The 15,281-nt window shown below is 47.6% G+C and overlaps 1 protein-coding gene across 5 annotated transcripts in view; it reads left to right on the forward strand.

The window, feature by feature from the left end:
• LOC147707980 (amine sulfotransferase-like) overlaps positions 1–15,074 on the forward strand; it is a 357,336-nt gene extending 342,262 nt beyond the window's left edge. For all 5 annotated transcript variants that reach the window (XM_086926799.1, XM_086926798.1, XM_086926796.1 and 2 more), the window contains exon 7: positions 13,026–15,074. In XM_086926799.1, coding sequence (XP_086782925.1) covers positions 13,026–13,150 — 125 coding nt within the window. In that variant the 3' untranslated portion in view covers positions 13,151–15,074. The remainder of the gene's footprint in view (positions 1–13,025) is intronic.
• The last annotated feature ends 207 nt before the right edge of the window (positions 15,075–15,281 follow it).

Here is a 15,281-nt window from a genome sequence, read left to right on the forward strand (position 1 = left end):
GCTGACAAAGAGGGAGAGAGGGTTGGGGGGCCTCTGCTTTTGCCCCGGAAGGTTTTGGCACTGTTTGGGGCTTGTTATAGTCCTGGTGGCCTGGGCGACGAGGGCCCACTGCCTCCGCCCAGCCCGCACCTGGCCCATAAGGCCTTCCTACGGTGGCGACCGTAGGATTAGTGGGGGTTCTGGGGTTGATGAAAGACGAGGTTTGGATGGGATCTAGATGGTGCAGTTTGGGTCCTGTTCTGGGGTGGGTGGGGGGGGGTTGGGTTGGTTCTTGGGTGGTTTGGTTTTGGTTGGGGAAAATGGCCGCCATCAGCGCTGGGAGGATTGATGTTTTTTTTTCTTTGTGGGGACCCGGATGGGGGGACTGTGCAAGAACAATCTGGGACAATGGCTGATGTTGCTAACTTGAAATGTGTTACTTGGAATGTGAGGGGGCTTCACACTATGTCCAGGCGCCACAAGGTCCATGCTTATTTAGTGCGTAGGGGAGTGCAAATGGCGCTGCTGCAGGAAACTCATCTGAACAAGGCGGAAGGGGCGGCGCTTCAGCGTAGATGGCGAGGGCAGGTCTTTTCCACGTCGTACTCTGCTTTTGCCAGGGGGGCGCTAATATGGATCAGGGCAGGGGTCCCCTTCCAAGTCACAAGGACAGTGTTGGATCCAGAGGGGCGTTTCGTGGCCATCTCAGGCACTCTAGGAGGGAGGGACCTGAACGTTTGCTGTGTATACGCTCCTAATGTAGACCAGACTGCCTTCCTTTCCAGGTTATCGGGCTCGTTGGCCCACTTTTTCGCCGGGCCCCTCTTGTTGGGGGGAGACTTTAACTCCGTAGTGGATGTGGACATAGACCGCTCGCATCCCCCGCTCCCCGATTCCCCGGTCCGTCGCACGGCTAAGGGTCGTCAAGATTGGCAGACCCGCTGGGGTTTGACGGACATTTGGAGGGCGCATCACCCCGCATCTAGGGATTATTCATATTTCTCGAGCCTCCATGAGCTGCATGTCAGACTAGATGGCTTTCTTGGTTCGCCCGAACTGGTTTCGGCAGCGGTCCGATCGGAGTACTTATCGAGGACCATCTCGGACCATAACCCCCTCCTGCTGGACCTTCGCTGGTTTCCTGGGACGCCGGCGGTGCCCACCTGGAAGTTGCGACCCGAGATCCTCGAGGACAGTGTCTTCAAGGCGGACTTGGGGGAGAGAATATCGGATTATTTTGCGTCCAACGGCGGCTCCGCGAGTACTAGGGCGTTAGAATGGGACGCTTTTAAGGTAGTGGTGAGGGGCTACTGTATCTCTAAGAAGGTGGGCATGAGGCGCGTCATCCTGGCTGATTTGGACACAGCGGACCGGGCACTCCGCGAGCTTGAAGTTCGCCGCCCCGGACACCCGGAATTGCAAACACAAACGGCGGAGGCGAGGGAGAGGGTAGCGGTGGAGGTCGAACGGCTCCGCTGTTTTGATTATAAGGCCTATACGGTCCGGTCTATCGCGGAGGGAGACAGGTCGAGTGCGTTGTTGGCGTGGTTGGCCAACCCTACGCGCCAGTCCCGGACGACGACGAATATGCGTGGGGCAGACGGGACCGAGGTATGCACCCAACCGGAGATTCTCAGTTGCTTCCGGCAGTATTATGAATGTTTATATCGCAGTCGCTCCGCACGTGACCCAGACCGGCTTGATAATTATCTTCGCCCACTGGAGCTCCGCACAGTAGAGCAGGAAGTGGCGAAAACTCTGGGATCCGACATCGACTTGGGTGAGATCCGCGGGGCCATTAAACGGATGGCGAGGAACAAGACCCCGGGCCTAGATGGCCTGCCAGTGGAGTTTTATGCAGCTTACGCTGACCTCCTAGCCCCTCGGTTACTGGTGGTCTACAGGGAGGCGAAGAGGCTGGGGCGACTCCCGAGCTCGATGTGTGAGGCGTTGGTGGTTCCTCTCCTCAAGCCGGGCCGAGACTCATCCGACCCGGGGTCCTACCGTCCCCTATCAATGTTGACGGTGGACTACAAAATATTGAGCAGCATCTTGGCCTCGAGGCTGCTGGGACATATGAGTTCCCTGGTGCATGAGGACCAGGCCGGTTTCATCCCACGGCGGAACACGACTATGAATATTCGTAGGTTGTTCCGCTTGCTCGGGGAACCATTTGTGGATGCCCCGTCCCCGGTAGTTTTGTCGGTGGACCTGGAGAAGGCTTTTGATAGCCTAGAGTGGGACTACCTCTGCACGGTGTTACGGAGATTCGGCCTCGGGGAAGGATTTGTCAGATGGACCGCGGTTCTTTATGCTTCTGCTTCGGCCAGGGTCCGAGCGGGCCCATTAATTTCATCGCGGTATCTGGTGGAACGAGGCACGCGGCAAGGGTGCTCCTTGTCCCCGCTTCTTTTTGCGCTAGCGGTGGAGCCACTGGCGATGCACCTTCGCTCGGGAGCCCACTATACGGGCTTATGGACGTCTGCGGGCCCGCATTATGTCTCGTTATATGCGGACGACCTGTTGCTCTTCCTAGAGGACCCGGTCGGCGCTTTACGGGGAGCGGAATTGGCGCTCACGGAGTTCGGAGAGGTCTCGGGCCTCCGAGTGAACTGGTCTAAGACCTGTCTTTTTCCAGTACGCAGGGGTACCCCCACCCCTGCGCTGAGTAGGGAGATTAGATGGGAGCCCGACTGCTTTAAGTACCTTGGGGTATTCGTTTACCACGACCACCCCGACCTCCTAGATGGGAACATTGCCCGCTGCATTCGAGCACTCCGAGGATGCATGGACTTTTGGGCCACGCTGCCGCTCTCAGTGGCGGGACGTATCGCCCTGCTCAAGATGGTGGCGCTTCCCCGGTTATTGTATTACTTCCGAACTTTGCCGATCTGGGTCCCACCGGCCACGTTTCGTCGCTTACGCTCTATGGTGGTCGGATTCCTCTGGGGAACGGGCCGGCGGCGGGTGGCCCTCAATACCTTGATGAGGCCGAAAGACGAGGTGGGGCTCGCTGTGCCGGACTTCGAGAAGTACTATCTGGCGGCGCAGCTCCAGACCTTCACCCAGGAGATCGCCAGGGAATTCCGGGGCCCGGAAGACGGTAGAGGGACGGGTATGGCCAGGCATGTTCTCTCCTTTATAGCGTTGCGACAACGTTTGGTCCTGCGGGACCTGTCGATGGAGGAGCGGACTGTCCGACTGTGTTGGAATCGGGCTCACGCCCGAGGCCAACTGAGGACACCGTATGCGCCTGAAATACCGTTGGGGATGCTGACGGCCCTCCCCCGCGGAGGGGATTGGTCACGTTTGGCGGCCTGGGAGGATTCCGGTTTACAGCTCGTCGGTGATCTGTACGAGGACGGAGCGCTCTTGTCCTTTCAGGATCTCATTGACCGCTTCGGGATCTCCCGGGGTGACTTTCTGCTGCACTCGGCCATAGTGCGAGCGATCCAGGCACACTGGAAGAACGGGCAGGAGGAACCCCACTTGTCTCAGGTGTGCCAGTACGTAATGATGTCGGCGGGCACGGTGAAGGCGGTCACTTGCCTCTACGGCAGGTTGATTACCGAGGGATTGGCTCCTCTCACCACCCTGAGGACCCGTTGGGAGGAGGATATTGGTAGGGAGATCCCGGAGACGACCTGGGCCCAGTTGGTGAGACGAGCCTGGAAGGGCACACGTAGCGCCCGTTTCCAACTGGTCCACTATTATGTTCTCCATAGAGCGTACCTGACCCCGGTGAAAATCAGGCGTTATTTTGCCACGGCTTCGGCGGAATGCCCTAGATGCCCGGCTCAGGAAGCGGACCTCATACACATGTTATGGGCCTGCCCAGGACTGACGTCCTACTGGCAGGAGGTAGCGACGACTCTGGAGGAGGTAACAGGGAGACTCTTATCATTAGATGCGGCGGTGGGGCTCTTGCACTGGTTCCCCCATACCCCCAGGAATAAAATTTCCAGTAAATTTATCGACCTGGGGCTCCTCCTTGCTAAGCGAGAGGGGACCAGGAACTGGAAGGCACGAGCTGGTCCGGCAGGCAGCAGATGGCACAGTGAGCTCTTGAAGTGGGCGGCGGGAGAGAGCGCGCTGAGGTATCAACTGGCTTGGAGGCAGGGTAATGAGAAGGCGCAGGAGGCCGCGTTGGAGTGGGAAATGCTGGTGCAGGCCCTCAGGGATTATTGTGCCCCCAGCGATTCTGAAAGTGAAGAAGCGACTCGCCCCGAGTCCCGATGAACGTCAGCACTGACAGTCCTATTGTCTTCCCCGTGGGTCAAATAGCAGATCCTATGTTGATAGCTCCCTGGCGCTGGTGGTGGGGGGGGGCGGGGGGGGGGGGGTTTCAGTTAGTAGACATTTTGGGGGGGGGGTTTATTTTGGGGATTTTAGGCTTGTTTGGAAAAGCAGATGACGGACAGTGTATTATCCGGACCAGCTCCAGCATCCTACTGACCCCCGTTGCATTTCGCCGCCCGACCCCAGGGTTGTGGGCCGGTTGGCTGTGTACAGACTTTACGGAGGGGGGCCAGAGGGCTTTATTCTGTTAATGTTGCTTGTGATACAATGCTGGTCGCTACTGTACTGATTTACTGATTCCTGCAATAAAAATATATTTAAAAAAAAAAAAAATGAGTATACCAGGTTGTCTGTCCAGGGGTTAGGGAAAAGAGCCCAGCATACTGCCTCAGACGTTGTCTGCATTCAGCTTGCTGTTGGGCAGAGAGGGAGTCTGAGAAGACAACTCCTTCAATTTACCCATCTTTAGGACTGTGGGAGAGGAGGTCAGGGAGAGGTTCACTCTCTTTTTCCTGATGCGTGTCAGTGACCTTCAGCATGGCCACATCACCCCTGTCATAGAAAAGCTTCAGGCAGTTTAAATGGATTACCCTGTGAGGGCTCCTGCAGGTGCCTCAGTCAACTAGGTAGGTGATCTCACCTTTCCTCTTAGGACAGGGTAGGCACCCCACCAATAAATTCTTTCCTCGTTGGAACTCTACCTGTGCAGCCTTTTGGTCATACCAGGGCTTCTGGAGCTGTTGGCTTGCCTCAATATTTTTGGTTGCTTTACCCATGTACTCAGCCAATCTTAAATGTAGGCCAAGCACACAGTCCACAATATATAGCCTCTGGCTCTTCGAGAGGCCTCTCCCAGGTTTATAGTGGTCCCCTCAATGGATGAACAAACAGAAGGTTAAAGGGACCAAAGCCCATTCCCTTCTGTGGCACTTTTCTGTAGGCAAAAAAACAGGCATGGCAAAAGGACATCCCATCTCCTTCTAAGGTTTTCAGGGAGCACGATGATCATACCTGTCATGGTCTTGTTGTGTCTCTCTATTAGAAGAATGCTTTGTATGTTATATAGGGTGGGAAACTTGTATGTCACCCCTCACTCATCCCACGTGGCTTTTAGATAGCCATACATGAAGTTACTCTGTCTGACATCACCTCCTTAGGAAAGCCCAATCTAGTAAAGATACTGATGAGGGTTTAACTGATGAGGGTTCTGGAAACTGCAAGAGCAGTGACAGTCCTAAGTGGATATGCCTCAGGATACCTGGAGGTTTGATCCACTACCACCATTATACATCCGTTTCCTGGTGCTGTTGGATGGTCAAGGGGACAAACTTTGTCAATCCCTACCCTTTCAAAGTGAACCTAAACCACTGGATGTGGAGTTAACAGGGCCTTTTGGTGGTTACCCGTCTTGTCACTGGCTTGATAGGTAACTAAGCCTTGGCGTAGTTCGCGTAGTTTTGGTATGTGAAACTCTGTGAAGTTACAAAAAAAAAACTCCGCAAAGTTCTGTGAGTGGCAGAGTACAGTGCAAACTGTAGTTTGTGTTTGTACCCAAGAGGCAGCTTGCACTCGCAAACTTACAGTGTTCGCAAACTTACAATTATCGATCGCGAACTTACCGTTCGTGAGCGGGGAAAAACTCTGCTGCACATCGCGAAGCAGAGATTTCTGCACTCCGCGAGCTCCGCGGAGTGTAGAAAACTCTACAAACCCCGCAAACTGAAGTTCACAGTCCAAGCCTACAGGTAACACAGGAGCTACAAAACCCATTCACCTTCTGGGACATGTTTGGTCAGTAGAAGTGATTGACTAGCCTACTCCAAGTCTTTGTCCGGCCAAGATTCCCAGCTAAGGGGATGTCATGGGCCAATGAGAGTAAGAACTATCTGTATTTCAGAGCACAACCACTCTCCCAGTGGCAACAGGTTTGGGAACTCTAACCTCAGTATACAGGAACCCCTCCTCCCCATAGGTCCTTTAGAAACCACTGACATCTCCCATTTTCTGTGCAGCAGCTTGTTGCCTCAGGCTCTCAAGACTGGGACAAGGTTGCTGTCCCGGACACATATCTTCCCTAGAGGGTCCCTCTGGGCCTAGGAGCTCTGCTGTGTAATGCCCAAGTTCCTGGGGCTCAGTTCCCTCTAAGGCTGACAGGTCTTCTCCATGATGAGGTGGGACATCAGCTTGTGTCTGCTCAGAAGTTGGTTTCCGAGCCTTCTTGCCTTTTCTCTTGGAGGATTGGGCCAATATTCCAGACTCCAATTCCTCTTTTTCACCCTGGGCTTTAGTCAGTGCTCTTGTTTTTACATACAACCATTCAGGTTCTGCCAGCATGGCTGCATAGGATCTTTCCCCAGCATTCAACAAGAATTGCACAGTACATGACTACCTTCTTTTGGCCAGTACCTCCTCCCCACTCTAACGACACTTCTAATGACACTCGAGCAGCACTTCTCGCCGCGACAGATGACATCTGTGCCTTCCTTGACAGAGGAGATACTGAGGCTCTCATCCTCCTGGACCCCTCCATGGCCTTCAAAACAGTCTCTCATCGTACCCTAGCCTGCAGACTCCACAATGCGGGACAGAAGGCAATGGTTCAGACTGTCCCCTTTCCACTCAGGACCCACACGACCACCTCCGGAGTCCCTCAAGGATTCTCCATCAACCCGACCCTGTTCAACATCTACATGGTACCTCTCACTTCCATTGTCAGATCACATGGACTCAACATCGTATTGTACGCCAACGACACCCAACTCATTGTCTTCCTATCCAATGAACCCAACATCTCCAAACACAGCTTCCAAGAAAGAATGGAAGCAGTCGCCAGATGGATAAAGAACAGCTGCCTACAACTTAACACAGAAAAAAAACTGAAGTACTCATCATGGGCCCACACCCGAATGCCTAGAGCGACCCCCAGTCCTTGGGAACCCACCCTCCCCCACGGACCGCGCACGCAACCTCGGAACCACACTCCCCAACGGACCACGCATGCAACCTCGGAATCATTCTGGACTTTGAACTCAAAATGGACCGCCAGATTAATGCTGTCACCTCTTCCTGCTACCACTCCATCCACTTCCTTGGAAAGACCTTCAACTGGATTCCCCTCGAACACAGGAAAACAGTCACCCACACCCTCATGCGCAGCATACTGGACTACAGCAATGCGCTCTATGCTGGGATCGACAAGAACCTCACCTGCAAATTCCAGAATGTCTAGAACGCCGCCGCCAAACTAGTCTTCAACCTTCTGCGCCACTGCCACATTAGCTAACACCTATGCACACTACACTGGCTCCCCATCAAGAAGAGAATCACTTTCAAGCTCCACACCCATGCCCACAAAAGCCAACACCTACGGACATTACACTGGCTCCCCGTAGAGAAGAGAATCACTTTCAGGCTCCTTACCCACAACACCGGACCAGCCTACATGAACCACCGCCTCTCGTTCCACCCACCTCAAAGATCCCTCAGCTTGGCCCAGCTCTCTCTTGCAACAAAACCCCGCATCACGAAGACCAGAACAGGAGTTTGCTCCTTCTTCTTTCTCCCAGCCAAGGCATGGTCCACCCCCTCTCCCCAACTCCGACAGACACCCTCACTCACCAATTTCCTGAAGGGACTCAAGACCTGGCTCTTCACTGAAGCACCGTAACGTCCTAGAGATGCGCATCTCAACCCAGCACCTTGAAACCCTTTAGGGTGAGTAGTGCACTTTGCAAACCCCTGATTGATTAATGACACCATAGCCATGGGATGAACCTTAGTATAGTTATCAGCAGTGATGACTGTATAGGTTTATTTATTTATTTGCCGGTTTGTAACGCGCTTGAATAAACTCCCGAAGGAGTATCTCTGCGCCTGGGAGCAAGGAAACAAAGACAGAGCAAAAGTAGCATCAGATGGATCTAGATCTGGTTTCTAAACAGCAGCGTTTTGAGCTGCCTTCCAAATTTTAGATGTTCTGAACATTGTCTGAGAGACAGAGGGAGCTTGTTCCACAGTGATGGTCCAGTTACAGATAGAGCTTTGCCTCCGTGTCTGGCCTTTCTTGCATGGGGCACCACCAAAAGAAGGTGGTTGCTGGATCTGAGAGATCGGGTAGGGACATATGGAATTAATTTGTTTTCCAGGTAGACGGGCCCTTGTCCGTTTAAGCTTTTATGTATTAAACAGCATATTTTAAACTTTGTTCTCTGCCGGATTGAGAGCCAGTGTAATTGGTCCAGAAGAGGTTTGGACGCGGTTCTCGGAGGGACATTCAGGACCAGGCGGGCCGCCGTGTTCTGGATTACTTGGAGCTTGGCCAGCACTCCCTCGTTTGGAGAGAGTAGCAAGCTGTTACAGTAGTCGATTCGACTTAGAACAAGAGCCTGTACCAGAGTTCTCCTGAAGGAATCTGGGAGCAGGGGAAAAACTTTGCGCAACAGGCTGATAGTGTGGAAACATGAGCCTATGACATAGTTGCTGTGCTGTTTCAGCGAAAGTTCTTGATCTAAACGGATCCCCAGATTTTTAACAACCTGCTTTGATTCAGGAACTGCTCCCAGGTCGTGTGGCCACCAATCAGGAGTCCATAGCATTTTAGCCTCCCCGAACAGCATGACTTCTGTTTTGCTGACATTGACATTTGTTCAGCCAAGTACTGCTCTGAGGATATCAGCTTCCCAGCCACCATGGTGACACATGCACCTGTATCCCTCAGTGCTTCTACTCTAGCCCCATTGACATGTGGCTGTTGTCTGTATTCCTCCCGGTTGTTGGGCCAGACACTCAGGGCAGCTACATCCATCCCACCCTCTGAGATTACTGTAGCTTCAGTGTGCTCGCTGACCTCTTCTGGGCATACCAAAGATCCAATCTGGTGACTCACCCCCCATTGATAACTGGAGGTGCACTAGAGGAAGAATTTCTGTGACAGGAAGAGCCCTCACTTCGGTGTCCATTGGCCTTATAATTGAAACATCAAGCATTTTGGGATCCCAGTTCTTACCCTGGCACTCACCCTTGGAATGTCTATGGGCGCCCCCATCCTGAACAGGTTTTGGGGGGGGCTTTAGAAGACTCTTTACCTTTTTTTAAACTGTCACACATCTTTCCCTTGGGGGGGATTAACAACCTCTTGCTTTTGGTCACCAATTCCATGAGACTTTTTGGACACCCTAGTCTTGCCTTCTTCCCTAACTCCTGATGAAAGACCAAACCTAGGTCCACGAAGTATTGATTGAATTTTTCAGAAGTACAGTTCTAAACAGATGCTTCTTTATCAGTAAATTATAAAGCCCTTCATAGTCTTGCACCACCTTACTCCCCTTTAACCAACCATCTAGGCACTAATTTATGGTAATTTGGCTTAGGGCAGCCCAGCAAGTCCGTTGGCTGCACTGCCCTTCTCGAAGTGAAAGGGCAGGAAAGCACCATGTTCATGCAATATGCTGCATTCTTGTCCTTTCCCCGCACTGGCACTGTTTAGACAGCCTAGTGCTGATGCAGGCACACTTGCACCATGGTGCAAGGGTGCCTGTGTTGTCAGCAAGATTGTTTTTGTGCAGGGAGGGGAACCTTCCTGCACAGAAACAATCCTAAGAGGCATTTTTCTCTTTCTATGTGTGCTACAGAATGCAGCACCCATTGAATGTGGAAGAAACAAGGAAAATTAAGTTATTTCGACTCGTTACACCTCACCTCGGGAGGCAATAGGTTGTGTGATTCCCCAGGTTAACATGCTCTCGTAAATCTGGAGAATTGTCAAAATCCATGGGTGCTGTGTGTGAAAACCCACCATAATGCCAATGAAACGCCTCCTGAGCTCAGAGTAAGGCAAGGCAGCAATTTGCGCTGCCTTGCTTTACTTCATATCTGTGAGGCCATTGAAAGCCTTGCATAGTGGCTTTGCATGGCCTCCTAGATAAAAAAAATTGAATTGGCCGCTGGAGTGTCACAAAAAGTGATGCTCCAGTGACAAAAGGAGCTCATAAATATGCCCCTTAGTGTTTTAACTAAAAAGTCAACAAAATCAACCCAGGACTTTGTGAGTCTCCCTGAACTTAATACTGTACTCCTCAGTGGTGAGTTCAAAGTCCTCAATCTGAGTATTCTTCATGAGGAAATAGGACTCAGCATCTTCCGCATTTAGTTTCAGGAGTCTATCCCTGCACTTACCTGAGAAAATCTTCCAGAGTAGAGAGCCTCAACACTTTTGGCTGAGCTTTCTCATTTTACAAGCCCTCTCTAAGGCTGTAAACCATTTTGTGCTATCATCACACTCTACATATTTAGGAACAATTCCTTTGGGGATTTAGGGTCGGGCCCAGGGTTGGAGGGGCAGTATAATTTGTTTTAAAAGACCAGCAAATTGTTTGAGACCCGCCCCCTTTTACCACCACTCTGCAAGCACGCCTCCTGGCAAACAACATGTTGGGGGATGAAGTCACCTTAGCTGCAGAGAATCCTTGTGGGCCAACAAGCCTTCCTGTTACCTCCAGTAAGTTTTACAGAGGATTTTGCTGAGAGGAAGTCAGAGGTTACACCCCCTTTCGGCACCACTCTGCAAACATGTTGTGGGATGAAGTCCCCCTGGCTCTAGAGTGTCCTTAGGGGCCATCAAACCCTCCTTTTACCTCCAGAAAGGACCACACAGAATAACTTCTAGGAGGACTTCAGAGGCCACACCCCCTCTCTCCACTACACTGCAAAGACCCCTCGTGGCATACTGCTGGTTGGGGGATGAAGTTTCCCAGGCTGCTGAGGGTCCTTTGAGGCCAACAAGCCCTCCTGTTACCTCCAGTAATTCCCACACAACAGGATTGCTGAGAGGTCTTTGAAGGCCATGCTCTCTTTCTGCACCACTATGCAAACACACCTCCTGGCACACTGCTGGTTGCGAGATGAAGTCACCTTGGATACCGAGGGTCTTTGGGAGCCAACATGCCCTCCTGTTACCTCCAGTAAGTCCCACAGAGTGCTATTGCTGAGAGGACTTTGAAGGCCCCGCCCCATTTCTCCACCACTCTGCAAACACCACTACTAGTTAAAAAATCACAGAAGTATACTTAAAAAACAAAAGATTACAGGCTTGTTATAGGTAGGCAATAGACTTTGAAAGACCTTAGAAATTCACTTTAAAAAACAAAGGTTGCAGAGTCGTTATAGTTAGGAAAAAAAAAAACTTTAACTTAGAAATTCACTGAAAAAGCAAAGGTTACAGGGATGTTATAGTTGGCTCAAATTTCACTTGTACAAAACCAGTGAATTTCAGCAGTTATAGTGAGCTAGGGTAACTATATCTTACCCCCCACAATACACTGCTTATGACCTCACATATTACATCGCTTATGACGTGTTCAGTGACCTCACTGATGACATCACTGATGAAAGCAGCACGCATAGTTACAGGAAAAATTAGGAGAAATAAACGTATTTCTTCTCATTGCTCATACTTTACTCCTTCCCGGGAGAGGCATGTGAAACTTACTCATTCCCAGGTTCGCAAAGGCTTGTAAATCTGAGAATGTGTCAGGTTCCATGGATGTTTTGTGGGAACACCCACAGCAACACCCACGGAATGTCCCTTCCATGCAGAGTAATGCTTAAAAGGGGGGCATATTAACAAGAAAACCCATGCAGGGGGGCTTTATGTGGCCTTGTAAATATGGGCAGGCAAACTTCGCCCCTGGTCCATAAAAAAAATTGATCTACAAGTGGCGCAATTGGCTTGTAAAAAAGCCCCTAGGAGTTTTCCATTTGGATAGATAATGGCTCAGTCTAACTTCACAGGTTAACTCAGTAGTTTCTGCTTATTAATCTTCAAAAAGAATTTTAAGTAACATTCTGCCATTTATCCCTGCTGACCTTATGAATGACTTGATCATTTTCAGACTCAAGTATGCTAATGCATGTTATATTGGTGTGGCAGCAAAAGGTTCCGAAAATGACAGAACAGCTGGTGTTAAACTTTAGGAAATTCAACACCAGCCTATCATGGGTTAGGGCCATCATCTTTACAAGGTGTCCTCCTTAGATATGTATCTGCTCTTGTTTCAAATTCCTCCTCACTCTTTAATTGTGGCCCAATTCTCCTTGTCTGTGATCTTCCACCATCTTATTGTCAGATTAGGCAATGGGTTTGAATCCTAAGAGTGTGGAGAAAGTATTTCGTTATGTTGAGATAGATAAAATAATTTTCATTAAGTTGGATCAGAAAATAACCTATTGTGTAACTCCCTTGCCAACATTAGGTTTCTTGTGTGCAGTGTAAAAATACAAGTGTTTCCTGCATTTTGCATACAACATATAGAACATTGAAATTATATAATTACAGTACAGTTATCTACCTAAAGCATTTCTGTTATATGAAGTTTATTTTATCATGTTTTATTTCTCATGTTCAGAATTTGTGACAATGCATGGCATGAAAATTATCATTCAGAAATAAGCTGGAAAGCACTGAGCTAGCAGGAAGATGTTTTTCAACATATTTCATTTTTACAAAGTATCCACAGCACTTGTCTCTCTAATATGTTGCACTTTTAAGGGGATCAATTATAACCTGAATGAGACTTTACCACTCGTCAGTGGGAATCTTAGTTTTTGTAAGATATTTTTCCATAGAGCAAAAGGCCAATCTAGTATAGCAGCTTACTAGATATTGTAGCAGCCTGCAGTATGTTCATTATTTCTTCCCAATTCGTGCAAGTTCTGAATATCTCACTACTTCTGTACCTTGTCTCTTACAGGCACCATTGGAGACTGGAAAAATTTACTGACTGTGGCAAAAAGCGAAAGATTTGACAAAATATTTCAGGAAAAGATGAAAGATCTGCCAATAAAATTTATTTGGGATATTAATGAAAACATATAAACTTGCAGACACAATTAATAAAACACCTTGTTAGAATTAGATGGCTAAGTATGATTTTACCAACTACACATCTTATCCTGATTTGATACATCTAATATACTGACATGATCTTTGCATTTTCTGTTTATGTACCCCATTCCATTTGATATATTTGTGTATTTAAGTGCACATTTTTCATTTATAAAGTAGTTCTGCCTTTAGTACTGATTGCACATTTACAACATATAACATTTGTCTTAACACAATTTGATAGTTCATCATTCGTTATATGAATCAACATGTTTCATAATGTGTGATAGGATGTAGAGGACGGCCAAATTAATTAATATGTCTATTTTTGGATGTTACATCATTTATCACAAAGCCTGCCCTTCTCAAAATAATTATAAAAGTGCACTTATGCCAGGTATAGACATGTATGAGGCAGAGAAGCGGTTTCAAGTTCCTGGGTGACTGGAAGTTCATGCTAGCTGAGTTTCACACGGATCACTGCCAAAATATCGATGTAAAAAATATCGATGACAAAATATCGACTTTAGTGGCGGCTCGCATAGGTAACGCTGTATGGCAGTGGGGAGGGGTGAGGCTGGGGCAGTGGAGTGTGACATATGACGGGAAAGTGGAGAGTAAGGAACAAAATAATTAAAAAAGCACTTACAATGCACTTGCAGCATTGCGAAGTCAGCGATGCAGTTTCCATAATTAACATAATTAATAATAATTTTTAAAAGTAATATGAATAAAAATAATTAATAAACATTAATTGAATACGCATTCGTTAACACTATAATAAGCCCAACACACACCTAAAATGAATTACACAATTACCATGGTTAATTACTAATTAACTCATTTTAATTAACAACTAATTATGAAGTCATAAATTAACAATACATTACTTTCAATCCTTTCCATTTTCAGCTATAAACACCACAACACACACCTAAAAATAATACACTTAATTAACATAATTAACATACTTAATTGCCAATTAATTTATTTTCATTAACACCTAATTATTAAATAATTAACCAAAATTAATTTACACTTTTAACATTCGAACATCCTAAATCAACAAATATTAATAAATATAAATGATTCAATAAATGTACTATAGGTAAAATACTTCCCACCTTATTCCCTTACAAACCCACAACCCGCTACGGAACTAAAAACGCAAAATTCAAACAGTTTTTTTTATTCCTACTAAAAGTTTAACACATATAATAAAAATACAAACAATTCTTAAATAAAAAAATACATGCATCACACACCTATAAAATATAGGCTATAATACATAACATTAAGAAAAAACCGTTATTTTTAACATCTATATTTTTGCAAACGATATTAAACACTTCAATATTTTTTACATCAATATTACTCACCCAAAATCGATATTCTTGACCACAATAATTTGTCTGTCGATATTCTTGAACCATGATATTTTGCCACAATATTTGTGCAATTTGATATTTTTTACTCAATATTCTGACTATGCACCACTGCAAATATCCCATGCAAAGGCCATCAGCTCTTCCTAGCCAACTTCCATTTATCAGCTCAGGAAATACCAAGTAAAGACAAAGAACAACCGAGTTGATCAGCAGAATAACATGCTTGGTGTTCAGCTAAAGTATGCAGGCTAGAGGCCACCTCAAGAAACTCAGAATTGCACATTTGGTGCTATGGTAGCTTAGCTCAAGGTTAAAAGGGAGGGGTTAGCTAACAAAGACTGGTTCTATCTTTCAAAGCAGTGAATTACTGAAACACAATCACAACGTAAAAAGTATTCTTAATATTTTGTTTATTAATTGCTTTCATTTGCTTATTAATTGCTTTCATCGCCACAAATATGCGTTTTTATTGTTAAATGTAAACATTAAATCTGCACTATTCATTTTAATAAAGTCTTCAAAATATATAGTGTGGATTCTTGTGTTTGCTCATCCATGGTGGAAGGGGTTTGGAGCTGACAGATAAATAAATAATCCTGTAAATCCCATAAAACAGATTATTGCCAAGAACATATCCTCCTCATGAAATTCACGTGTGGTTGGTGGGTTACCGTATAACAGATTTCTCGTGTTGAGATGTGTATTGTGTTTGTGACTGTACGATAGCCAGTAGG

Source organism: Lissotriton vulgaris, chromosome 6 (assembly GCF_964263255.1).
Source record: "Lissotriton vulgaris chromosome 6, aLisVul1.2, whole genome shotgun sequence".
NCBI lineage: Eukaryota > Metazoa > Chordata > Amphibia > Caudata > Salamandridae > Lissotriton > Lissotriton vulgaris.